General features: G+C 56.3%; 1 protein-coding gene across 2 annotated transcripts in view; it reads left to right on the top strand.

Annotated features, from left to right (window-relative positions):
* The window catches only part of NOTCH1 (notch receptor 1), a 42,637-nt gene extending 18,723 nt beyond the window's left edge, over positions 1-23,914 (top strand). Inside the window, exons 4-34 of one of the 2 annotated variants that reach the window (XM_065853496.2) lie at positions 340-678; positions 3,437-3,559; positions 3,717-3,950; positions 4,075-4,230; positions 4,322-4,507; positions 5,266-5,379; positions 5,950-6,063; positions 7,079-7,312; positions 7,623-7,733; positions 8,452-8,644; positions 8,892-9,037; positions 9,303-9,416; positions 10,373-10,492; positions 10,673-10,825; positions 11,222-11,450; positions 11,594-11,795; positions 11,938-12,091; positions 12,331-12,515; positions 12,710-12,842; positions 13,131-13,388; positions 13,498-13,610; positions 14,156-14,727; positions 15,453-15,881; positions 16,661-16,809; positions 17,444-17,660; positions 18,016-18,106; positions 18,366-18,531; positions 19,264-19,559; positions 19,880-20,027; positions 20,116-20,213; positions 20,654-23,914. In XM_065853496.2, the coding sequence (XP_065709568.1) occupies positions 340-678; positions 3,437-3,559; positions 3,717-3,950; positions 4,075-4,230; positions 4,322-4,507; positions 5,266-5,379; positions 5,950-6,063; positions 7,079-7,312; positions 7,623-7,733; positions 8,452-8,644; positions 8,892-9,037; positions 9,303-9,416; positions 10,373-10,492; positions 10,673-10,825; positions 11,222-11,450; positions 11,594-11,795; positions 11,938-12,091; positions 12,331-12,515; positions 12,710-12,842; positions 13,131-13,388; positions 13,498-13,610; positions 14,156-14,727; positions 15,453-15,881; positions 16,661-16,809; positions 17,444-17,660; positions 18,016-18,106; positions 18,366-18,531; positions 19,264-19,559; positions 19,880-20,027; positions 20,116-20,213; positions 20,654-22,126 (7,250 nt within the window). In that variant the 3' untranslated portion in view covers positions 22,127-23,914. The remainder of the gene's footprint in view (positions 1-339; positions 679-3,436; positions 3,560-3,716; positions 3,951-4,074; positions 4,231-4,321; positions 4,508-5,265; positions 5,380-5,949; positions 6,064-7,078; positions 7,313-7,622; positions 7,734-8,451; positions 8,645-8,891; positions 9,038-9,302; positions 9,417-10,372; positions 10,493-10,672; positions 10,826-11,221; positions 11,451-11,593; positions 11,796-11,937; positions 12,092-12,330; positions 12,516-12,709; positions 12,843-13,130; positions 13,389-13,497; positions 13,611-14,155; positions 14,728-15,452; positions 15,882-16,660; positions 16,810-17,443; positions 17,661-18,015; positions 18,107-18,365; positions 18,532-19,263; positions 19,560-19,879; positions 20,028-20,115; positions 20,214-20,653) is intronic. The other variant, XM_065853497.2, reaches the window with a different exon arrangement.
* The last annotated feature ends 741 nt before the right edge of the window (positions 23,915-24,655 follow it).

Raw genomic sequence — 24,655 nt, forward strand, 5'->3', positions numbered from 1 at the left:
CGTGGACAGGGGGTGGAAGGGCAGCCTGCACCATGGGTTGCTCCTGGAAAACCCTCGTGGGTGGAGAAGGATGCTGGCTCTGATTTCGGCTTGCTCCAGTGCTGGGAGAAAGGAGGGGGGTCTGCACACCTGAGCAGGGGCTTGGGGGGTACCTGGCTGGGCGAGCTGCAAGACTTGTCCATGGGGGAGGGTTTTACAAGGGGAGTGGTGTTGGGGAATTAGTTGCACCCCCTGTGAACACAGTCCCAGAGCCAGCTCTGCACCCCAGCACAAAGATCGCTCCCACCGGGTGCTTGAGCTGCAGTTTGCATCCTTATCCTCCCTCCCTGCCCTCCCCAGGCAAAACCTGCCAGCAGGCCGACCCCTGCGCCTCCAACCCCTGTGCCAACGGGGGCCACTGCGTCCCCTTCGAAGCCCACTACATCTGCCGCTGCACCGCCGGCTTCCACGGGGCCAACTGCAAGCAGGACGTGAACGAATGCAACATCTCGCCGCCCGTCTGCAAGAATGGCGGGAGCTGCACCAACGAGGTGGGCACGTACCAGTGCTCCTGCAAGCCAGCGTACACCGGGCAGAACTGCGAGCACCTCTATGTGCCCTGCAACCCGTCGCCCTGCCAGAACGGGGGGACGTGCCGCCAGATCGGGGACACCACCTACGACTGCACGTGCCTGCCAGGTAGGGGCTGCTGCTGAGGTGGGGGACGGGGACCAAGGACCATCTTGCAGCCCTTTTAGCACCCGCTTGAACAAGTAGTGCCCAACCTTCCCCTGAATTTTGGCTCTGGGAGGGACAGAGCTGTTGGCTCGCTGTGCCACGTGTGTTTGAGAAGACATTGGGCAGTGATGCCCAAAGAAGGGAGATCATCTGGGGGTTTTTTATACTTGGTGATTCACCAAAATAACTCTTCCAAAACAGCTGTTTGAGCAGAGGCCCCAGTGCGGATGCTCATATTCCAGAGTACGAGTGCCTTTTTCCGCTTCAGCTTAATCCACTTCCAGAATGGAATAATTAGCCCGGAATAGCTATTTTGGAAAGTTTCCGAGTGCGAAGGGAGTTGGGGAAGGGAGACCCTCCCCGTGCTCACTGCTGCTCCCTCCAGCAAGCGCTGGAGCAGCCCGGATGAATTACAACCTCCGAAACAAAGGGCTCGTGCAGGAGGGGACCTGTCCCAGGAGCCCAGCACCCTGTACAGGAGCTCAGCACACGGGGTGGGGGAAAAGCAGCCGTGAAAGTGCCCCCTGACCTTGTCAAGCCCTTTCACTTCTGCCTTGGGGCAGTGGTCGGCAGCGCAGTCAGGGCAGGGAGCGGAAGGGGCTGAGCGTGGCTGCCTGGAGAAATGAAATAGCTGGGCTTCCTGCTGGCGCAGCCCTGGCCCCGCTGCCACGCAATGCAGCCCCATGCCCCTGCCGGTGCTGGGGAAAGATGCACGATCCCTGCAGGGGAGTCTTATCTTAACCTCCAACACAGGCTGAAAGCATCAGTCCCCTTCCCAAAGCTTTTGGCTGCAATAACTTTAAAGATCCATTAAGCATCCCAAATACACAGGATCCTGCAGCATCTCCTGCTTCCCCCCACACCTGCTCACCCGTCCTTAGTGGCAGCACCGGGGCTGACCGGGCAGCCAGGGAAGGAAGCCTTTCCTCCCAGGATGAGCCGATGCAGCCAGAGGTGATGCTCGGCAGGAGCAGCTCCGAGCCCTGGCCCGGCGGAGCAGCGTTGCCGCAGGGACAGGCAGGAGGAGCTGGTCCTGCCCTGCTGTTCTGCTGACGAGGCACTTTCCCTGGCGCAGCCCAAGCGTCGGGCACGTCGAGGTGAGGTATAGCCCCGGGGGAGCATCCCTACCACGACGGCACCAACGCTTTCACGCCCATCTGCGGCTTCGAGGGCTGCTCCCCGTTGATCTGCATGCTGCTCGGGCTGGTTTGCCACCTGCAGGGCGGCACAGCCCCAGCTCACGGGGAGCGGGGGGGTCCCTCGGCACCTCCACCATCCAGCACAGCTCGCTGCAGGAGCTACATCGGCTTCGGGCGGAGGCAGGAGGGACCGGGGGCCGTTTCTCATGATAAGAGGGTGATTGATACCCTGGTATGCAGCGCAGCGGACCTGAAACAATGTCCCTTTTTCATTCACGGAGAGGCCTGGTCGGACCGAGTTTCTTCAAGTTAAACTAATCTCAGCTGTTTTATCATGCCATCGCTGTAGAATGTAACCTTGAGTTTAAAGTAATTGCAGTACTAATTACTCATTCAGATGGTTCAAAATGAGTTAATCCTGGTATCTAGGACATTGCCAGTTATTGCTGTTCAGTCTCAGGCCAGCTGCTTAAAAATGAGGTGCAAGCAACGTTATCTGCTTTGGATTCCTACCATCAATCATTAATAGCTGTTGTTGCTCCTCGTGTGATGGAGCTGAGGCTGCAGGGGAAAGGCAAATATGGTCCTTTGGAGAGAGCGAGGGGAAAACCCCCATCTGGGCCAGGGTCTGGTGTCTGGTGGAGGATGAGCCTGGGCAGCGCAGTCCCTTCCCATGGTGGTGCAGTGAGCTGCCTGTGCGGGGAGCAGCCCGGTCTGGACCTGCAGAGCGCCCGGGGGAGTTTGGGGAGCTGCTGGGACATGCCGGCACGGTGGGGAGCTGGTGTGGGCTGGCATCACCGTCCCTACCCCCAGCGTCTGGGCAGGCTGGGGAGGTGACGCCTGGTAGCAGCCGGATCAAGGGCTTTGGGGTCTTAGAGTAAATGCAGCTCTTAACCCAGGTGGCAGGTGGAGGGGGATGAGGAGGGTTGGCAGGTGCCCTGGGAAGGGTCTGGCTGTTTCATTTCTGCTGGAGAGGCCGGGGGTGGTGTGGTTTCCATGCGTGCCGCACGATGCAAGTGATAACACAAACCTGAGCAGCCGGACTCCCCAGGCGAGCAGCGGGCTGGGACCAGCACTGCGTGGGGCGGTGGGTCGTCCTGCCAGGGGTTGGATTTCCCCCCCAGGGAAAGCACTGCTGCTGAGGCTCTTTACATGAGAAGTTAAAAGCTGGTGATTCAGCACCAGGTGCTGCAAGCCTTTGTGGGAGCAGCTCCGGTTTATCCCGGCTTGCCACAGAGCCGGATCTTCTGCTGCTCGGGGCAAGCGTCTCCGGAGCCGGGGGCTTTGGCAGACGAGCCCCATGCTGGGGATGCCCCATCTGCCATGCACGGAGGAAGCCGCTGCTGTTTGCTCCGGTGATGGTGCCCTGGCAGGGAAACCTGCACGGCAGAACTGAGCCCCAGCAGAGGCGAGACAGGGCTGGGGACGAAACCAGTCTCAAAGCTGGGCTGGGAGCGCCTGGCGCATGCTCAGCACCCGATAACGATCATCCTGCCGTGGGCGGTAGGGTGGCGGGGGGCTGGAGCAGTGGCACGGCAAGTTGGTGGGTCGGTATCACGGCAGATGTCTCCTCTGCGCAGGGTTCACGGGCCAGAACTGTGAGGAGAACATCAATGACTGTCCGGGCAACAACTGCAAGAATGGAGGCACCTGCGTGGATGGTGTCAACACCTACAACTGCCAGTGCCCACCCGAGTGGACAGGTAACACCGCTGCTGCGGCCAGGGTGGCACAGTGCTGGGCTGGGACGGTGGATCTGGCCCTGAGGGGTGCAGGGGACCGGGATGGGGACAGCTGTCCTGGTTCTCAGCAACGCTGCAGAACCCACAGGAGCTGACATGGTGCCCTGTCCCCTGGCAGGTCAGTACTGCACCGAGGACGTGGATGAGTGCCAGCTGATGCCCAACGCCTGCCAGAACGGGGGCACCTGCCACAACAACCACGGCGGCTACAACTGTGTCTGTGTCAATGGCTGGACGGGCGAGGACTGCAGCGAGAACATCGATGACTGTGCCATGGCCGCCTGCTTCCATGGGGCCACCTGCCATGACCGGGTGGCCTCCTTCTACTGCGAGTGCCCCCACGGGCGCACAGGTGAGGTCCCGTCCCATCCTGGAGCAGGGTGGCAGCTCCCCACATGTCCCCTGGCTCCCAGCTGAGTCTTGCCATGACTTGTGTACCCATCACCCTTGACGTGCACCTGAATTTTGCTGCCCAGGTTTGCTGTGCCACCTCGATGACGCCTGCATCAGCAACCCCTGCAATGAGGGCTCCAACTGTGACACCAACCCCGTCAACGGCAAAGCCATCTGCACGTGTCCCTCGGGGTATATGGGGCCAGCCTGCAACCAGGACGTGGACGAGTGTTCACTGGGTGAGCAGTGGGGCTGAGCTCACACAAGCAGCTGGGGAAAGCGCCGGTGCAGCCGGGAGCGTGTCCTGTGAGCTGTGGTTGTGTGTTGCAGGAGCCAACCCTTGTGAGCATGCGGGGAAATGCATCAACACCCAGGGCTCCTTCCAGTGCCAGTGCCTGCAGGGCTACTCGGGCCCTCGCTGTGAGATTGATGTCAACGAGTGTCTCTCCAACCCCTGCCAGAACGATGCCACCTGCCTGGACCAGATCGGGGAGTTCCAGTGCATCTGCATGCCCGGTGGGTGGGCGGCCCTGCGGACCCCTGCTGCGGTGATGGGTGCGGGTGGCAGGAGGGCTCTGGGTGCCCCTGAGCATCAGCTCGGTGTTGGTTTGGATGAGGAGCCACTGGGACAGCACCAAAAAGAAAGAGCTTGGTAAAGATTGCATGGTCTCCCGCAATGATGTGGAGATGGGGGGTGAGAGTTGGGCACCATTCGCTCTCTACAACTATCAGAAAGGAGGTTGTAGCGTGGAGGGCGTTGGTCTCTTCTCCTAAGTAACAAATGACAGGACAAGAGGAAATGGCCTCAAGTTGCACCAGGGGATGTTCAGATTGGATATTAGGAACAATTTCTTCCCAGGAAGGGTTGTCAGGCATTGGAACAGGCTGCCCAAGGCAGTGGTGGAATCACCATCCCTGGTGGGGTGTAAAAGACCTATAGATGAGGTTCTTAGGGACATGGTTTAGTGCCAGAGTTAGGTTATGATTGGACTTGATGATTTTAAGGGTGTCTTCCAACCAAAATGATTCTATGATCAGCCCTGCTCTGGACTCCTCTTGCCAACCTTGCCAGCTTTGATTGAGCCAAGGGCAGGGAGATCTGGGGCGGACAACCACAGAGCAGCTTGTGCATCAGGTCCCACCACCTGTAGCGCAGCTCCTGAGCTGCTTTTGTAAAGCTGGCGTTCCAAATGCGTCCTGCTGTCTCCTGCTCATCCCACGTGTTGTGCCGGCCCCGTGCCACAGCACTGAAGGTGTGGTGGGTCTCTCGGCAGGTTACGAGGGGGTTTACTGCGAGATCAACACGGACGAGTGTGCCAGCAGCCCCTGCCTGCACAACGGCAACTGCCTCGACAAGATCAACGAGTTCCACTGCGAGTGCCCCACTGGTACGTGGCATCCATCCCACTGCCATCGTGGTGACAAAGCCATGATGCATCCCGGCTCAGTGCCCAAAATGGGCTCCTTAAATTCCAGAACCCCCTGAAATGGGGAGAGGGGGCTGAGCATCTCTCAGCGCTTTTGGTGGGGGATTCCCCCATCGTGGCGAGGGGCTGAGCCCCACTCAGCGATGCTGCTCTAGGTCCGGCCCATGGGAGAGGGGAAGGAGGATTAAACCCCGTGGCTTTGCACTTGAAAAGGCCCCTCTCTGGGAAGGAGGGCTGGGGGGGGCCGCGCCAGCAGCTTTGAATGCGGTGTCAAAGTCACGGGGTGGAGCGGAGAATGGGGAGACGGTTAATCTGTGAAAGGAGGTTTTGAAGTTCAGAGACTTTGCTCCTCTAGAGATGTAAATAAGATGCTCTCAATGGCGGGTCGCAGCCCCGCATTCAGGGCCCCCAGCAGCCATCCCCATGGAAACCTGGCGCCCCGGCCGGGAGGCAGGGGGGGCCTGGCGGGATCGGCCTGAGGGAGGGGGGAGCCTGGCGGGTCCGGGGACGTGACTTCTCCCTCCATTCCAGGCTTCAACGGGCACCTGTGCCAGTTCGACATCGACGAGTGCGCCAGCACCCCCTGCAAGAACGGCGCCAAGTGCGTGGACGGGCCCAACACCTACAGCTGCGAGTGCACCGAAGGTGAGGGGTCCCAGGGGGCTCGGGGGGTCCCACCCTGACAGGCAGGAACAAACGACCTTCTACCCCATGATGTGCCATAAATTGCCGAATTATTAACAAGCGCCCACCTCCCCAAGCACCTGCTATGGACGGTGGTCCCCAAACCCCGCAGCAGCGGGGTCGGTCCCTGCTGATGTGCCTCCGCGGGACAGGACTGTCCCTTTCCCAAGCGGTGGCAGAGCAAACTGAGCCCTGCTGTCCCTTGAGCTGGGATTAACGAGCCCAGTGCTCATTAGGTGTGGCCCCGCAGCAGCCATCCCGCCCGGGCGATGGGCGGCAGCGAGGGGGCTGGCAGGAAGGAAGGAATAAAGCTGCCTCTATGGGGACGCAAGGTGCAGGGCTGCGGGGGCTCGTCGACCGAAACCCAAGGAGCGGTTGCACAAAATGATGACTTGAGCCCCGGTGGCAAACAGTGGCTCTTTTGTGGAGCAGCTCCCGCCAGAAATCTTCCAGCTGAATGGCCTCTAATTAGTGTCTTGCTAATGCCAAGCCCCGATGAAAAGCTGCTATGTGGGCTTGGCGGGGTCTAGTCAAAGCTGTACTTTGTCCTCGGCTCTCCACCCCCAGCCCAGTGGGGAGGGAGCCGGCCAGGAGAATAGGATCTGCTGGGGGGGTTATTATTCGGGGGTGCCTGCGGCCGCCCCCCCCGCACACTCCAGGACGAACCGCGGGCGAGCGCGGGGCCCCACTCCTGAGCTGAGGCGGCTTAATGCGGGTCATTGTGCGCCCCGCGACAAAGCCCGCAAGCTGGGGGCTGACCGGCCCGGCCGCCGGCACACCGGGGTGCTCCCCTGCGTGCGTCTCGCTCCCGGGGGTCCCGGAGCTCACGGCAGGGCGGGTGGGCAGGTCGCATCACCCCCATGCACTGCCCCACACCTGGCCAGGGTGGGAAGGAGTGTCCCCCATCCTCACCCCTCATCCCCCATTCCCACCCCATGTGCCCCATCCTGACCCTGTGTCCCCTCGCTGGTGGCAGGTTTCAAGGGCGCTCACTGCGAGATCGACATCAATGAGTGTGACCCTGACCCGTGCCACTATGGGACGTGCAAGGACAGCATCGCCTCCTTCACCTGCCTCTGCCAGCCCGGCTACACAGGCCACCGCTGCGACATCAACATCAACGAGTGCCAGAGCCAGCCCTGCAAGAATGGGGGGACCTGCCAGGACAGGAACAACGCCTACAACTGCCTCTGCCTCAAAGGGACCACGGGTGCGCAGGAGGGACCCCCCGGGGGCTCTATGCGGGTTGGCTGTGCCGCACAGCACCGCGGTCCCATCCCCATCCCCAGGCAGGTTGGCCCTGGGCCACCACCAGCAGCCGCCCTGGTGCCCGGGCTGGCCCGGGGCATCCTCAGCGAGGGCCAGTTCTCCCGGTTTGGGGAACCACACCCCAGCCGGGAGCCAGGGAGCCGCTTGCGGTGGAGGCACTTTGTTGTGGAGCAGCGGTCGGTGCTGATGAGCTTCCTTTTGCCTCCTCAGGGGGTCTGGGGACCCCCTAACGGCACCGCTCTCCTTCCCAGGGCCCAACTGCGAGATCAACCTGGACGACTGTGCCAGCAATCCCTGCGACTACGGCAAGTGCATTGACAAGATCAACGGCTACGAATGCACCTGTGAGCCAGGGTACACAGGTGAGAGCAGGGCACGGCGGCCACCATGGTGCTCTGGGGACCTGGTCCAGATCCAGCCTGATGTGAGGAGCCCTGGGATGCCTGTGGCTGGGGGTGTCCCACACAGCCAGGGCAAGGGGACAGCCAAGAGGGGAGATGCTGCCATCCCACTTTCGGGAGGTTTTGCACCCTTTGTTCAGGAGGGTGACCCTGGCTCAATCCGAAATCAAAGGGGTGTCTGGTGCCACGAATTTGACTCCCGCTGCGCCCACTCCCATGGGTATCGGGTTGCCGCCTCGTCCAACTGGTTTGTTTGATCGCTGCTGGAAATGGCGGAGAGCTTTGATGGGAGCAGCCCCCACCTCTCCCCACTCGCACGGCCCCTTGTCCGCCTGCCCGCCGGGAACCGCAATAAAGCCCGGCTTTGTCAGCCGCGGCAGGTAGGGTTACAGGCTGAAACCGGCTCCCTTCGTTATTCCCTCCTGGACCAAACGAGCGCAGGGCATGGCCTCTTCCCAGTCGTGTTTAATTAAGCCAGGCAGGCGATAGAAGGGTGTGAAGTCACCCTACCCGGGGGGCAGCCCTGCTCCACATGTGTGCCCGGAGATTTGAGATTCCAGCAGCCGTTCCTTGGGTGGCTGGACAGGGACCAGCCTGGTGGGTGCCCCCCGAGAGGTGGCACACACCCACTGTGCATCCCATGGGGTGACATTTCCTCACATCCCCCCGCTTTTCCCAGGGCGCATGTGCAACATCAACATCGACGAGTGCTCCAGCAACCCCTGCCACAACGGGGGCACCTGCAAGGACGGCATCAATGGCTTCACCTGCCTCTGCCCCGAGGGCTTCCATGACCCCAAGTGTCTGTCTGAAGTGAATGAGTGTAACAGCAACCCCTGCATCCATGGGAAATGCCATGACGGGCTGAACGGGTAGGCTGGAGGGTGCGGGGACCCTGGGGGGCTGTTGGGACCAAAAGGCTACCAGCAAAGTTAAGGTTAGAGACAGGGTGAGCAGGTGCCCCTGCTGCTTGTCCATGCTCTGTGCTAGTCCCAAGGGATGTCTCCCCTCAGGGACACGCTGAGGAGCCTGGGCTTTGCTGGGTAAATGATGGCTGGTGGAGCCAGGAGGGCCACATTGGACCAGAACTGTGCTTTATGCCCCAATTTTCCCCCAAAGCTACAGGTGTGACTGCGACCCAGGCTGGAGTGGGACAAACTGTGACATTAACAATAACGAGTGTGAATCCAACCCCTGCATGAACGGTGGCACCTGCAAGGACATGACCAGCGGCTACATCTGCACCTGCAGGGAGGGCTTCAGCGGTAAGGATACCCTGAGGAGCTCTGGGTGGGGGTGCATGACACTGGACAGGCAGGAGACTCCTCTGTGAGCTGGTGGAGACCCCAGCTCTGGGTGGGAGACGTGGCAGTGCCACCAGCATGGGGACCCTCAGCAGGGCTGGAGCTGAGAGCAGGAGGCTCTTCCATGGTGATGGGTGGGCTGTTGCCACTGTCACCATGTCCCCACAGCCCCCTCACACCAGCACACCTCCATCACAGTCGCTTTTATCTGTTTTTCTCAACACAGGACCCAACTGCCAGACCAATATCAACGAATGCGCTTCCAACCCCTGCTTGAACCAGGGCACATGCATCGACGATGTTGCTGGCTACACCTGCAACTGCCTCCTGCCCTACACAGGTGAGGGGCGCACCCTGCACCCCCACATGACCTCGCTGGGCCTCCCGCTTCAGCTGTGACAGCAAATTGGTCCCTTTGCATGTACAACAAGCCAGCACCAAGTGTGGAGGCTTCCGTCGCTCTGCCCCGCCATGGGGCTGCCCATGGCCGCAGCTCCACCTCCCTGTGCCACGCTGCAGCTGGAGGAAGTTTGGAGGAGCTTTAGGAAGTGGCCAGCCAAGGCTTCCTTGTTCGTCTTCCTCCTCCTCCTCCTCCTGGAGGGCACCGAGGCGGTGGCTCAGCCACGGCGACCGCCCCACTCACACCCCACTGCCCCAGGGGCTCGGCGCTGCCGGCAGCCCCGTTCTCCTGCCACGATGCTCGTGCTGGAAAAAGCGAGGAGAGGCTGAGGGGCTGGGGAATTTTGCTGAGCCGATTCCTGTTTGCCGGCCTCCCGCTTCCTCTCGCGCAGAGCGGCAGCCGGTGCACAATTGCAGGAAGCTGTGAGCCGTTTCCTGCCCTCGGCAGTGGCCATAGAAACCCCTGGGGGGGATGGGGACGGGGCAGGCGGGGAGGGGAAGGCTCTGGAAAATAGCAAAGGCCAGTTTGGGAGATACTGGCTGACAGGGAAGATAAGGGTTCGGAGGGAACGTGTCCCTTGGCTGGACGTAAACAGGAAAAGCGGCTGAGAGGGACATGGGGGGGAGTGCAAGAGGGGAAAGACAGCCCGAGCAGCGCTTCCCTGCCAAGGGAAATGTGCAGCACTTTAGTGCAGCCCAGATTGCCGGGACTTAAATGATTTGAGGGGGACCAAGGTCATGGGGGACTGGGGGTGGAGCAGTTGGTCCTGGCTGGGCTGCCCTGGGGCAGTGGGGAAGCCCAGGACTGGCAGCACCCCAGGGCAGGGGATGGGGCAGCGGGGTCTTGTCCCACCCGTTGATTTGGTTGGGTGTCAGTGGGTGCTTGTGCCTGTGCAGGAGCCACTTGTGAGGACGTGCTGGCCCCCTGCGCTGGCAGCCCCTGCAAGAATGGTGGCGAGTGCCGGGAGTCGGAAGACTACGAGAGCTTCTCCTGCAGTTGCCCCTCCGGTTGGCAAGGTAGGGGCACAGTGCTCGGCCTCAGGGAGGGTCCTGACCTGCCCATGGTGCAGCCGGGTGGGCAAGACACAGCCATCGCCTGTGGTTTGCTGCGAACAGTACCGAAGATGTCACTGTGATCCTCGGGGCTTTTGCCAGTGCCTCCAGCCCACGCGGTCCCTATCCCACTCTGTCCTGCAGGTCAGACGTGCGAGATCGACATCAACGAATGTGTGAAAAGCCCCTGCCGCAATGGGGCCACCTGCCAGAACACCAACGGGAGCTACCGCTGCGCCTGCAGGACCGGCTTCACCGGCCGCAACTGCGACACCGACATCGATGACTGCAAGCCCAGTAAGAGCAGGGACCACACTGAGCCTGGTCCCGAGCCATTGGTTTCTCTGCCCCTCCTGGGGCTGGGATCTTGCCCCCCGTGCACGGGGGAGCCCCAGCCGCTGCTCCAGGCTGTGCTGCGAACCCTGCTTGGGCTTCTGGGCATCATGAGCACCTGCTGGTGGAGTTGCGTCAGTCCAAGGCCACATGGGAGGTGGCAGGAAGGACACTGGGGGGGAGAGTGACGTGCAGGCAGTGAGCAAGTGTGTCCCATGTGCCATCGTTGCTCCCAGTCCTGGGGCTGGGCTGGCCTCTGCCCATGCTCTGTCCCATCCCTCTGTGTGGCCAGGGGATGTGTGAGGATGGGACAGCAAGGCTGGACTGTCACATCCTCACATGCACGTCCCTCCTCTCCAGATCCATGCCACAACGGTGGCTCCTGCTCTGACGGCGTCGGCACGTTCTTCTGTGAGTGTCTGGCTGGTTTCCGTGGGCCAAAGTGTGAGGAGGACATCAACGAGTGTGCCAGCAACCCCTGCAAGAATGGTGCCAACTGCACCGACTGCGTCAACAGCTACACCTGCACCTGCCCCTCTGGCTTCAGCGGCATCCACTGCGAGAACAACACACCTGACTGCACAGAGAGGTACAGCCTGACATGGGCACAGTCTGTGTCGGGGCTGGAATGAGGGGCTGAGGTCTCTGTGCTGCCCTGGGCTGGTTTGGGGGGGATTTGGTGTGGGGCACAATCAGCCGTGACTCACTAGGACATGATGTCTGTGTTCCCAGCTCGTGCTTCAACGGTGGGACCTGCGTGGATGGCATCAACACCTTCACCTGCCTCTGTCCACCCGGCTTCACGGGCAGTTACTGCGAGCACGACATTAACGAGTGTGACTCCAAGCCATGCCTGAACGGGGGCACATGTCAGGACAGCTACGGGACGTACAAGTGCACTTGTCCCCAGGGATACACAGGGCTCAACTGCCAGGTAGAGGAGCCTTGGGCTGTGGGCTGCTGTCCCACGTCTGTCCCTGTGTGCTGGCTGTGGGGATTTGGGGGGTCACTGCAGTCTCCGTGGCTGCAGAAGCACTGCTGGGTCCTGACCCCTATCCCTTGCTCTGCTCCTCCAGAACCTGGTGCGTTGGTGCGACTCCTCTCCTTGCAAAAATGGAGGCAAGTGCTGGCAGACCAACAACCTGTACCGCTGCGAGTGCAACAGCGGGTGGACAGGGCTCTACTGCGATGTCCCCAGTGTCTCCTGCGAGGTGGCTGCCAAGCAGCAAGGTGAGTCCCTGCCATGGATACAGCCTCATGGGGCCAGGGTGGGATCCCCAGGTGCCCCCTGCGCAGGGACTCACTCAGTTCTCCTGGGGATCTTAGGCACTAGCAGAGCGATCTCAAGGATTGCTGTAACGTGCACCCCGCAAGGCTGCAGTCCCGGCTGCGATCCCTGGTGGGACAGGCAGTGGCCAGGACGTGGGTGTCACCAAGGTCCCAGCATCTCACTCTGCTCTTCCTGGCAGGTATCGACGTAGCACATCTCTGCAGAAATTCGGGGCTCTGTGTGGACACCGGCAACACTCACTTCTGCCGCTGCCAGGCCGGCTACACCGGCAGCTACTGCGAGGAGCAGGTGGACGAGTGTTCCCCCAACCCCTGCCAGAACGGAGCCACCTGCACGGACTACCTGGGAGGCTACTCCTGCGAGGTGGGTGCTGCAGGGAGACAGAGATGCACAGGGAGAAAAGAGCAGTTACTGCCCTTCTGCTGCTCAAGGAGCTGCCCCAGTTTCAGGCTGGCTCGGTGCCCCTGTCCCGAGGTGGACGCCGGGCTGCTGACCGCTCCTGCAGCTGGGTGGGAACTGCGCCAACCTCTCTGACCATTCTCTTCCCTCCTTTGCAGTGCGTGGCTGGTTATCATGGAGTTAACTGCTCAGAGGAGATCAATGAGTGCTTGTCCCACCCATGCCAGAATGGAGGAACCTGCATTGATCTCATCAATACCTACAAATGCTCCTGCCCCAGAGGAACTCAAGGTAAATTAATTCCCCAGGCTGGCACATTAGTGGGCTGAGCGCGGATATTCTCGGGAGCTGCTCATTAGCTGCTTGGGCTAGCAGAAGCAAATGCAACGGTAGAGTTTTGTGTTTGTGGGCGAGCTTAGCCGTCAAGGCCACGCCGCCTTGGCCGCGCGGTGCTGCGTGTCCCCTGCCCGAGCGGCGGCTCAGGCTCAGCCCCTCCGCAGGGACGGGTCACACAAAGCGACCAGCGGGCACCCCGATACTGTTTGATGAGCTGTGTGGGTTGTTCCCCCATTTCTCTAGGGGTGCACTGTGAGATCAATGTGGATGACTGCAGCCCTTTCTTTGATCCCGTCACCCTGGGGCCCAAGTGCTTTAACAATGGCAAGTGCACGGATCGGGTGGGCGGCTACAGCTGCATCTGCCCCCCTGGCTTTGTAGGGGAGCGCTGCGAGGGAGACGTCAACGAGTGCCTGTCCAACCCCTGCGACGCCCGCGGCACCCAGAACTGCGTGCAGCGGGTCAACGACTACAAATGCGAGTGCCGACCTGGCTACGCGGGTGAGCACCGCGTCCCGCCCAGCTCCCCGCACGCGGCCCCGCAGCCCCCAGCCACCCCCAGAGCCTTGCACACCTTCCTCTGCCCCTCACACGCTCTTCTCCCTCGCAGGCCGGCGCTGTGACACCGTGGTGGACGGCTGTAAAGGCAAACCCTGCCGGAACGGTGGGACGTGCGCGGTTGCCAGCAACACCGGCCGTGGCTTCATCTGCAAGTGCCCCCCGGTAGGTACCTGATCCTCTCCAGCTCTGAGCGTGGGGTGTTGCATGGGAAAGGGACAGGCCAGGGGACAGTTTAGCCCCTGAGGATTCCCCAGCTGGGACAGCCAGGAGCAGGTGTGGAGGGGCAGATGTTTTGCTGTGGGTGCTTGCTGGAAGGAAGTGTATCTGTACATCCCTCCTCATTTGCAAGGAGACTGGGTTTGGGTGAGGGACAAGGAGGCAGCTCAGCCCTGCAGGTACGACACACAGCCCTGCAGGTACGACACACAGCTCTGCAGGACAGGCTCTTGCTTGGTTGACCATTATTCTCACCACATCAAGGTGGAACAGGCAGCTACGAAGAAGAGCTCCCTTCATTTTGAGGCAGATGCTCTAACAGTGTTTACGTTCGAGATCATTCTTGCCCATCACTAGTTTCAGAGGACACACCAGAGCCGTGCCCTGGTTCACTGGGTTCATGCTGAGTTTCCCAGAATGCACACGTGTGTTAGGCTGCTCACAGGACAGCGTCCGTGACTCTGACTCCCTCCTTGCTGTCACCTCCCCAGGGCTTTGTGGGTGCCACCTGCGAGAACGACTCCCGCACCTGCGGGAACCTGCACTGCCTGAACGGCGGCACCTGCATCTCCATCCACAAGAGCTCCAAGTGCATGTGTGCTCCGGCCTTCACGGGTCCTGAGTGCCAGTACCCGGCCAGCAGCCCCTGCACCCCCAACCCCTGCTACAACAGGGGCACCTGCGAGTTCTTCAGCGATGCCCCCCCCTACTACCGCTGCAACTGCCCCGCCAACTTCAATGGCCTCAACTGCCACATCCTCGACTTTGATTTCCAAGGTGGGATCGGGCAGGACATCATCCCACCCAAAATTGAGGAGAAGTGCGAGATCGCCGTCTGCACGGGCTACGCCGGCAACAAGATCTGCGACGGGAAATGCAACAACCACGCGTGCGGCTGGGACGGGGGCGACTGCTCCCTCAACTTCAACGACCCCTGGAAGAACTGCTCCCAGTCCCTGCAGTGCTGGAAATACTTCAACGACGGCAAGTGCGACTCGCAGTGCAACAACGCCGGCTGCCTGTATGATGGGTTTGACTGCCAGAAATACGAGGGGCAGTGCAAGTAAGTGACTTTCTTATTGACCTTCTTGTTTTAAAGCCGTGCCTTCCGTACTGATCGTCTTGGGGTGTTTTGTGGTTGCCTCTGCTAAAACTCCTTAGTGCAGACCTGTTGTTCACTCTCTGCCTTCTGTTCTGCTGCCTTTGGGGCTGCAACTCAAGCAACCACAGTTCCCTGTGGTTTTATTGAGTTTATATACACTTGGAAGCTTTGGCTTATTCCAGATGGCTTCCCTGTCCTTGCCTTTATCACGCCATGGAAGTGAATTCTCTAACTGTCCATCGTAACACAGCGAGTTTCAGTGTAGGGAGACCCCAGATGGAAGAGCAGCCAGAAAACATGATGATGTGAACATCCAGGCATTTACCAAACATTGTCTTTGGCAACAGCGGGAGCTTAATCCCAGATGCCTGGACAAACTCTGGTCTGAGTAACTATTTTGTGTCCCCATGTCTTCTCTGAGACACACTAATTTTTCCCTTTTTCTGGCATCTACATTGCAACCTATAATTGAACAGCTGCTGTCTTTCACCTGCAGAGGTGAATGCTTCACAGCACTGCGTGAAATAGTTGCCTCCTGTGTAAACTGGCTTAATGTCTATCAGGATGAAGAATATTTATACGAAAGAGAGGTCCTTGTGGGCCACCGCTTATTCTCTCAGCAGATACAGGTAATACACACAGTACTTGGTCTAATTCATTCTTCTGCCTTTCTTTTTTCCGCCCAGCCCTCTGTATGACCAATACTGCAAAGATCACTTCTCCGACGGTCACTGCGACCAGGGCTGCAATAATTTTGAGTGCGAATGGGATGGTCTGGACTGTGCGAACAACATGCCGGAGAAGCTGGCGGATGGCACGCTGGTGGTGGTGGTCCTCATCACCCCCGAGAACCTCAAGAACAACTCCTTCAACTTCCTGCGGGAGCTGAGCCGCGTGCTGCACACCAATGTGGTCTTCAAGAAGAACGCCAAGGGAGAATATATGATCTTTCCATACTACGGCAATGAGGAGGAGCTGAAAAAGCATTACATCAAGAGGTCGACAGAGGACTGGTCAGATATGTCTAGTGCTGTCATCAACAAAGTGAAGAGCAGCCTCTACTCCAGGGCTGGCAGGAGGCAGAAGAGAGAGCTGGATCAGATGGACATCAGAGGGTAAGGGGGACCAGTGAGTTCCTTTTCCACAGAGCGGTATTTGTTTTGTGTGTTGATAATAGTAACACGCTATAAAGGGAAGGATGTAGGCCAGATAATTGTATTTAGACATTGCGTTCTGTGTGAACAGAAACCGGATTTTGCTCTCATGTGGGAAAAGCGAGTGATCGCTCAGGAATCCCTGATACAATGCTGCGCCGACTCTCACGATTGAAGGAGTCCTGCGTATTGTTGGGAGCCGGGGCTGGGCTGGGTGGGACCTGGAAGCAGAGCTTGGCCTGACCGACTGTCTGACTTCAGGAAGTCATTAAGTTAAGCCTCAGTTTCTCCCTGGGAAACGCTTTCTAGAGCTTTGTTGTAAAACTCAATTACTGCAAACTGTGTTCGGAGATCTTTGATATAAACATATAGATCTAACCTTCCCCCTCTCCGCGGGCTCAATCAAAAGCCACCGAAAGCAAAGGAGTTAGAGCAGTGAAACTGATGTGAAAAGATCTGAAGGCTCCCAAACACCATTATTGAAGATACTGTAGTGTCTGGGTGATTTTAAGATGTTGTGAAGCAGAGATTCCCTTCCATTCTGAGTTATATTCAGCGAGGCAAATCCAGTAGCCCATGAGTGTGAGCCACAGGGCTGGGGCCACCAGCTAGCAAGGAGATGGGGTCCCACCTGCTAATTCCCACCAACGGGGGTTAACGAGGGGAGGGAGAAGGGCTCGTCTGTCTTGTCAGTGTGGTCATTGCTCCGTGGGTCTCACTGACTCTTCTCTCGCACGCAGATCCATCGTGTACTTGGAAATCGATAACCGCCAGTGCATCCAGTCGTCTTCCCAGTGCTTCCAGAGCGCCACCGATGTGGCGGCGTTCCTGGGCGCCTTGGCCTCCCTTGGCAACCTGAACATACCCTACAAAATAGAAGCCGTTAAAAGTAAGTACGACTGGCCAGCTGGGGAGGAGAGACAGCCAAAACTTCCCAGCCTTATCCACGTTCAGTTCCCCGTCAGCTGGCCGCACTTGAGAACAGTCTGGTTTTAATAACCTTACATCGTTTCTTTTTTTCCTTTGAGTCTGTTCTAAAAAAAAAAAATTGCAAAACCAGTTTATTATTTTTGCTTATTCCAGGTTTATTTCAAAATCATTATCACTATAAAAGTTATAAAAAAAAAATAAATAAAAGAAAAAGAAAAAGAAAATCCAACCAGCTCCGATCAATCAGTGACATGCAAGGAGTTGAAGTTTGTATCTTGAAAATCCCCCCTAAATCCTTTTGTCTTAACAGCTCAATGCAAGCGCAATGATTTGAAGTTTGCTAATCCTTTTCCTTAAAGGAGAAAAAAGTGAAGCTGTCTCCTGATGCAGACTGGCTTGTGCAGCCGAGAATTTACCGATAGTTTGCAATTCTGATTAATAGCTTATAAAATGACCTTATTTGAGGGGGGGGGTGCTGATTTAGATCAGCCTTAGGTACCTCTATTAACTAATTTTCCTTCATTTCCACTCTGTCACTGGTTTGCTATGCAGCTTAATGTCTCAGCCTCTCTTTGTGCCCCACTGTTCTGTAGGTGAAACGGCCGAGCCCGCGAAGAACTCGCAGCTGTATCCTATGTACGTGGTGGTGGCCGCGCTGGTCTTGCTCGCGTTCATCGGAGTGGGGGTGCTGGTGTCTCGTAAGCGGCGCAGGGAGCATGGGCAGCTTTGGTTCCCAGAAGGCTTCAAAGTGACGGAGTCGAGCAAGAAGAAGCGACGAGAACCACTCGGGGAGGATTCTGTGGGACTGAAGTGAGTAATTTCATTGCTAACTCATTAAACGCAGCGCAGCGGGGCTGCTCGGGGCTCTTCTGTAAGAACCCATTGGAGTTTTGTTCTCCAGTGCATCATATTGCTGTAGCGGGAAGGAGAATAATCAGGTTTCTTAAAGTTCTGCATGGGGAAAACAGTGTTCCCATCTGAAGGAGGTTTCTAAATGCTTCGTGGTCTGTTTACCCTTGGTAAAGAATGAAAGGCAACCTGAGGAGAACCTCCTGGAAATTGCCTTCTTGAATCTTCCTTCAGTTTGTGCATATGTATAACCACAGCCCATCACAGACCAGTTCCTGCAGAGGAGCTGATTTTCTGTCTGGTTTTATTTTTCCAGACCCCTCAAAAATGCCTCAGACGGCACACTGATGGACGACAACCAAAATGAGTGGGGCGATGAGGAGACCTTGGACACCAAGAAGTTCAGGGTAAGCTCGCTGCCACGTCCCTTTTTGGTGCTGCGAGCTGTCACTCGCTGGGTTTTGTCACGGAAGGAGCAGCACGGAGCGGAGGGACCCTCAGGGACCCGGTCTGCACCGCACATCGCTGCTGCCAGCTCCTGCGCAAACCCGCGTGTGACAAACGCCCCTTGGGGACTCGCGGAGCTTCCCATGCTGGAGCTCAGCGCCCCCTCCCACCCTGACTCGTGCATTTTGCTGGGTGCTCATTCCCGCGGTCGTTCCGCAGTTCGAGGAGCAGGCGATGCTGCCCGACACGGACGACCAGACGGACCACAGGCAGTGGACCCAGCAGCACCTGGACGCCGCTGACCTGCGCATCTCATCCATGGCGCCCACTCCGCCGCAGGGGGAAATCGATGCCGACTGTATGGATGTCAATGTCAGAGGTCCCGGTAAGCTGGACTCCTTTCATCACGTGTGCGCTGCTTGTCAGCTCCTCCGAAATCCTCCCTCACCCCTGCAACGAGCAGCCCCAGACAGCCCTACCTGTCCCCATTTCTAGTATAGAGTTGCTGCCAGGTGTTCTGCATCGCGTGGTTGCTGTTGTGTGTGATTTAGAGATAGACCCTGTCACGTTTTGCTTTCCATGAGATCTCTTTTGTTGAGATGGAAATCAGAGAACACAGAAGAGCTACCTATTGATTCATCCAGCTTATCTCTCTGACGCTCCTAAATTCCTCTCCTCCCACCAAACTGCATGTTTCACAATCTTCTTTTCAGGTTTTTAACTATACGAATAGTTAATAGGTTTTTAAATTATTACAAACATTTGGTCGTCTTCATATCTGTGAAATTGTTCTCTGAAATAATAGAAATATTTAAAACTTTGCTGTACTGTACTCAAGTTTGCTTTGAGCAACGAACCTTATACATTGCACTTTACATGTTAGTGTACAAGCTAGGAGATAAAATAGGAAAAGCAGTGAGTGGTGAGATACCACTAAGGAATTTCAGATCTATATCAGAAGAAGGATATTTGTGTTTGATGTTTAGAACCAGTCAGGAGCTCAGTCTTGATGCACCCACGAGAATAAGCTATCGCAACCAGAGCATCTTACTGAGCCGCCTGCATTAGAGGAGGGTAAAAAGCCTCTTTTTTCACCGGGTTCCCCCGTGTTTTTCAGATGGCTTCACCCCCCTCATGATCGCCTCGTGCAGCGGAGGAGGGCTGGAGACCGGCAATAGCGAAGAGGAGGACGATGCTCCCGCCGTCATCTCGGACTTCATCTACCAAGGCGCCAGCTTACACAACCAGACGGACCGCACCGGCGAGACGGCCCTGCACCTGGCCGCCCGCTACTCCCGCTCGGACGCGGCCAAGCGCCTGCTGGAAGCCAGCGCCGATGCCAACATCCAGGATAACATGGGCAGGACGCCCCTCCACGCCGCCGTCTCTGCCGATGCCCAAGGCGTCTTCCAGGTCATTGATCCTTTCTTGGGGTTTTCTGGGGAAATCATGGTGCTATGTGTTGAGTTTGGTCACACAGCTGAGCTTATCGCAGGGTGTCCCACTTGCCCTGGCAAGTTAAAGTCATGAAAACCAAACCTCGGTTGTCTTAGGGCAGGACACAGCAAAGCAGCAGCCCTGTAGCTGCCGTCGGGATCCACATCCCCAGACTGGGAGCAGGGACTGGAGGGACCCTCTGGAAAGGGAGTCGCAGGTCCTGAGACTTGGGTACCAGGACTATCTGCTGTCTGTCCCTCCTGACGTTTGGTGACCTGCGCTTTGGTCCCTGGCAGATCCTGATTAGGAACAGGGCAACCGACCTCGACGCCCGAATGCACGACGGGACCACTCCTCTGATCCTGGCCGCTCGCTTGGCCGTGGAGGGGATGCTGGACGATCTCATCAACTGCCATGCAGATGTTAACGCCGTGGATGATCTAGGTACTGCAGGCGACTAAAGGAAAGGGCTGCTTGCTGTGTCTCTTACCACTCACTAATATGTCTTGTATTTCATGGTCTTCCCCTATAGGCAAGTCAGCGCTGCACTGGGCAGCTGCTGTGAATAACGTTGAAGCCGCAGTTGTCCTCCTGAAGAACGGTGCCAATAAGGACATGCAGAACAATAAGGTATGGGTCTCCTGGGCTGACATAGGCGAGGAAAGAACCATTTTGGGAGTCTCTTAAAGGGTTATTTTTGCCTAAAATACAACAGTGTCTGGCACTCAGACTCTGATTTGATTGTCCTGCTGGGAATGAAGCTCTTGGATTTGGCTCGAAGCAGCACTGTGGGATTTGGTCCTCTGAGTGATGTTGAGGAGCCGTGCAGTGCTTGGTGAGCAGAATGACAGTGTTAGTGTGGCCATCTCCTTGCATGTTCTCGGTCACTCGTTGGGTCCCTGGTTTGATATCAGTATAAGGACATGGCAGGGTAGGAACACGCCGCAGTCAAACCTCACCAGAGGAGAGACCATTACAGTCCACCCAACTGCATGGTGTCGGGCATCGAGCTCAGGATGCTAACCAGGAGAATATGTGAACTTACTTAACCATCTTTGTTGGGTTTCCAGGAGGAGACCCCACTGTTCCTCGCAGCCAGAGAAGGGAGCTACGAAACCGCCAAGGTCCTGCTGGACCATTTTGCCAACCGCGACATCACGGACCACATGGACCGTCTCCCACGGGACATCGCCCAGGAGCGCATGCACCACGACATCGTGAGGCTGCTGGACGAGTACAACCTGGTGCGGAGCCCACCCCTGCACAACGGCCCACTGGGGGCCCCCACGCTGTCCCCACCGCTCTGCTCGCCCAACAGCTACATCGGCAACCTGAAACCTGCCGTCCAGGGGAAGAAGGCCAGGAAGCCAAGCACCAAGGGCCTGAGCTGCAACGGCAAGGATGCCAAAGACCTCAAAGCCCGGAGGAAAAAGTCACAAGATGGAAAAGGATGTCTGCTTGACAACTCCAGCGTGTTGTCTCCAGTGGACTCGCTGGAATCGCCCCATGGGTACCTGTCGGATGTTGCCTCCCCTCCGCTGATGACCTCTCCATTCCAGCAGTCCCCTTCCATGCCTCTGAACCACCTGCCAGGCATGCCTGACGCCCACATGAGCATCAACCACCTCAACATGGCAGGGAAGCAGGACATGGCCATGGGAAACTCCAGCAGGATGGCTTTCGATTCGGTGCCGCCGCGTCTCTCTCACCTGCCCGTCTCCAGCCCCAGCACGGCGATGAGCAGCGCCCCGATGAATTTCTCGGTGGGCGGCGCGGCCGCTCTGAACGGGCAGTGCGAGTGGCTCAGCAGGCTGCAGAATGGCATCGTCCAGAACCAGTACAACCCCCTGAGGGGCAACATGCAACCTGGGGCGCACCAGCAGACGCAAAACCTTCAACACGGCATGATGACCACCCTGCACAACAGCTTGCCCACCACAAGCTTGTCGCAGATGATGAGCTACCAGGCGATGCCAAACACCCGCCTGGCTTCCCAGCCTCACCTGATGCAGAGCCAGCAGCTCCAGCAGATGCAGCAGCAGCAGCTCCAGCAGCCAAACCTGCAGCCGCAGCAGCCGCCGCAGCCACCCCAGCAGCAGCCGCCGCCGCAGCAGCCGCCACCACAGCATCACAACCCCAGCTCCACCACCAGCGGCCACATCGGCCAAAATTTCCTCGGGACGGAGCTGAGCCAGCCCGACATGCAGCCGGTGAGCGGCAGCTCCATGGCCGTCCACACCATCCTGCCGCAAGATTCCCAGATGCTGCCCACGTCTCTGCCGTCCTCCCTCGCCCAGCCCATGACCACCACCCAGTTCCTAACTCCACCTTCCCAGCACAGTTATTCCTCCCCCTTGGACAACACCCCCAGCCACCAGCTCCAGGTGCCCGACCACCCTTTCCTCACGCCGTCTCCAGAGTCGCCGGACCAGTGGTCCAGCTCGTCCCCTCACTCCAACGTGTCCGACTGGTCCGAGGGCATCTCCAGCCCCCCCACCAGTATGCAGTCGCAGCTGGGACACATCCCCGAAGCCTTCAAGTAAAAGACGGTGGTTCAGAGACGCTGGTGCTCAGCAGGAGTTAGAAGCTCGAGGGAGATCTTTTTTTAAAAGGACGTTGGATGCTTTTATTAAAGGATCCTTTTTAAATATGTTTTTATAAAAAAAAAAAAAAAAAGACAAATTAATTCCTCTTTTTTTTAGTATTTATTTATGTACTTTTTATTTTACATGAAAACACTGCCTTTTTATTTATATGTTCTATTGTTAAGAACTCAATGCGTTTCAAGAAATCAAAAAATTAGGTTTTTATAGGACATTCTCTTTTGTTTGGGGGGTTCGTTGTGTGGGATCTGAGAGGAAATGTTTATGTAAAGCTATAAGCAGCGATTTGTGATTCTGAAATGCCATTAATTTATTTTTTTCTCTTTCAACTCAGAGGTGAGAACGAAAAGGGGAGGGAAAAATTGACTGAAAATACCGCTCCGTAGAGGGAAAAATTAACTATGGGCAGATTTTTGAAATGTACTTTAAAATGTTTCCTTTGCTTTTCTATCCGGGAGGACATTTTATGGTACCAGTCATGAATCTTTGTTTAAATTTCAGTATTATATAGTTGTACATTTGCCTTGATAATAGAAATGTTTGTTCTCTCTTGTTTTTATATATATAAAAATATATATTTAAATGATTTTTATGATCTAAAAAAAGAATGAGGATTATAGACCTGTAAGAACAGGTTCTAAGCTAAAAAACAAACAAACTACAAACCATGAATATTATCCCCCACCAAAAGAAGTCTATTTGCCAAACTTTTAAAGAGAGCAAACCCATAACTACGGAGTATATACCGAACCCACAACTTTGGAGTTTATACACAAAGGAGGCTTAGTTTTACTTTAAATATCTTTTTTTTTTTTTTTCTCGTGTTTGCATTTGAGCAACTGTTTAAGAAATAAACGCCAATATAAACTTGTTAACCACATCCTTATTTTAAGGATGGCCGGCCTGTTTGGGAGAAGGCGAGTCTATTAGTGACCTGGGTGAGATGACGAAGCATCATTGCCGCTGCCACCACCACACGCTCCCCCGTGTCCGGCCCCAGTGGGACACGCTGCTGGTTTTACTGGGGTGCTGGACCCATGGGTGGGGGCGAACGACCAAGCGCAGCCGAGTCTGCGCCGTGAAACCTTAACACTTGGTTCTTGTTAGCCCGGAGTGGCGCATCTTTTTTTATATTGATGTGCGCTCTTTCTGTGTATCGTGTAAAATATAGTATAAGCCTGTGGCAGATTTAATGTTTGTAAATACGGGGTTGGTTTTTTTTTTTTTAAGAAAAGGTGGATTTTGTTTCAAAAATCTAAATGAGCGAGTTTAAATATATCATAAATATATCACCTTGTAGAGGTGTTGGAATATCACTCACTCGGGGGCAAAGGCAAGCAGACACCCTAAGACTAGATATGTGTATGGGACAGGCAAATAGAGAGCAGTTAATCAAGAAAACCTAAGAAAAGGGTTCCTTTTCCTCACTCCTTCTTATTAGAACACCAAATCAAATGGATATTTCTCAAGGCACAGCGCCGTGCTGAGCACTCATCGTAGTTAACATTTCAGACCATTGTTATTGTGACGTGCCTAATATGAGTGATAAAAACATCACGTGGTGTTGAATCTTCCTATGTTTTATAAACTAGAGTGTAGTTTAAGAAAAGATATCTTCTGTAATAAAGTTATCTACATGCAAAGTTGTAGTTTGCAAAAATGATGTATTTTTTTTGGTTAACTGATTTGCAATAAATGATGCTTCTGGGCATCTAGATTTTACTAAAACTGGAACTTAAGTGTTTTTCTTATGGATTGTTTGGAATCTGGATTTGATGCCCGCTGCCTTTTGATACTGCAGGCACTTTCCTGACGTCTTGTTCTCTATTAAAGCTCAGAGCAGGGCTTTGGACAAGGAAACATTCTCCTCAACTTGCACAATTCTCTGACTTGAGCCGTCTGGTCTGAGGCAGGAGAGGCTCTGCCCATGTGGCCCTTTATGCTGCGGCACAAACACGGTGTGGAAACATTTGCCGTCCTTGCTGCACTCCAGATTTTTAAGGTAATTTGATTTTCTCTTCCCCGCAGGGACTCTCTCATCCAAATGCGTCTGCAAAGGCCCCAAATAACTGGTTATAAATAGCTGAGCCATGAACCTCCTCCCAAGTCAGATAAGCCCGGTGACTCTTGGAATGCTGGTATTTTCCACCCTGTGGCGGGAGTGGGCATGTGTGTGCATGTACCCGATATCCAGCCCCAGACAGTTTCGGGGCCACCACATATTTGCTGTAAAACTGGTCAGAAGCCGGTGCTGCCGCAGCAGCGTTTTATGCACTGCCCAGCAGCGGTGAAACGTGGCGCCTTCAGAGATCAGGGAGACGATGTGCCAGTGGGTACTCCGGCAAACTCCTTGGAAAGGGGTATTTTAACCAAGGATAAATCCCTCTTTGTGGTTCACCAGCGAGGATCTTGTTACCCCAAGGGACATCCTGGAGATTGGCTTCCCAAGATGTGCTCTTGACCCGAGCT

Source organism: Patagioenas fasciata, chromosome 20 (assembly GCF_037038585.1).
Source record: "Patagioenas fasciata isolate bPatFas1 chromosome 20, bPatFas1.hap1, whole genome shotgun sequence".
NCBI lineage: Eukaryota > Metazoa > Chordata > Aves > Columbiformes > Columbidae > Patagioenas > Patagioenas fasciata.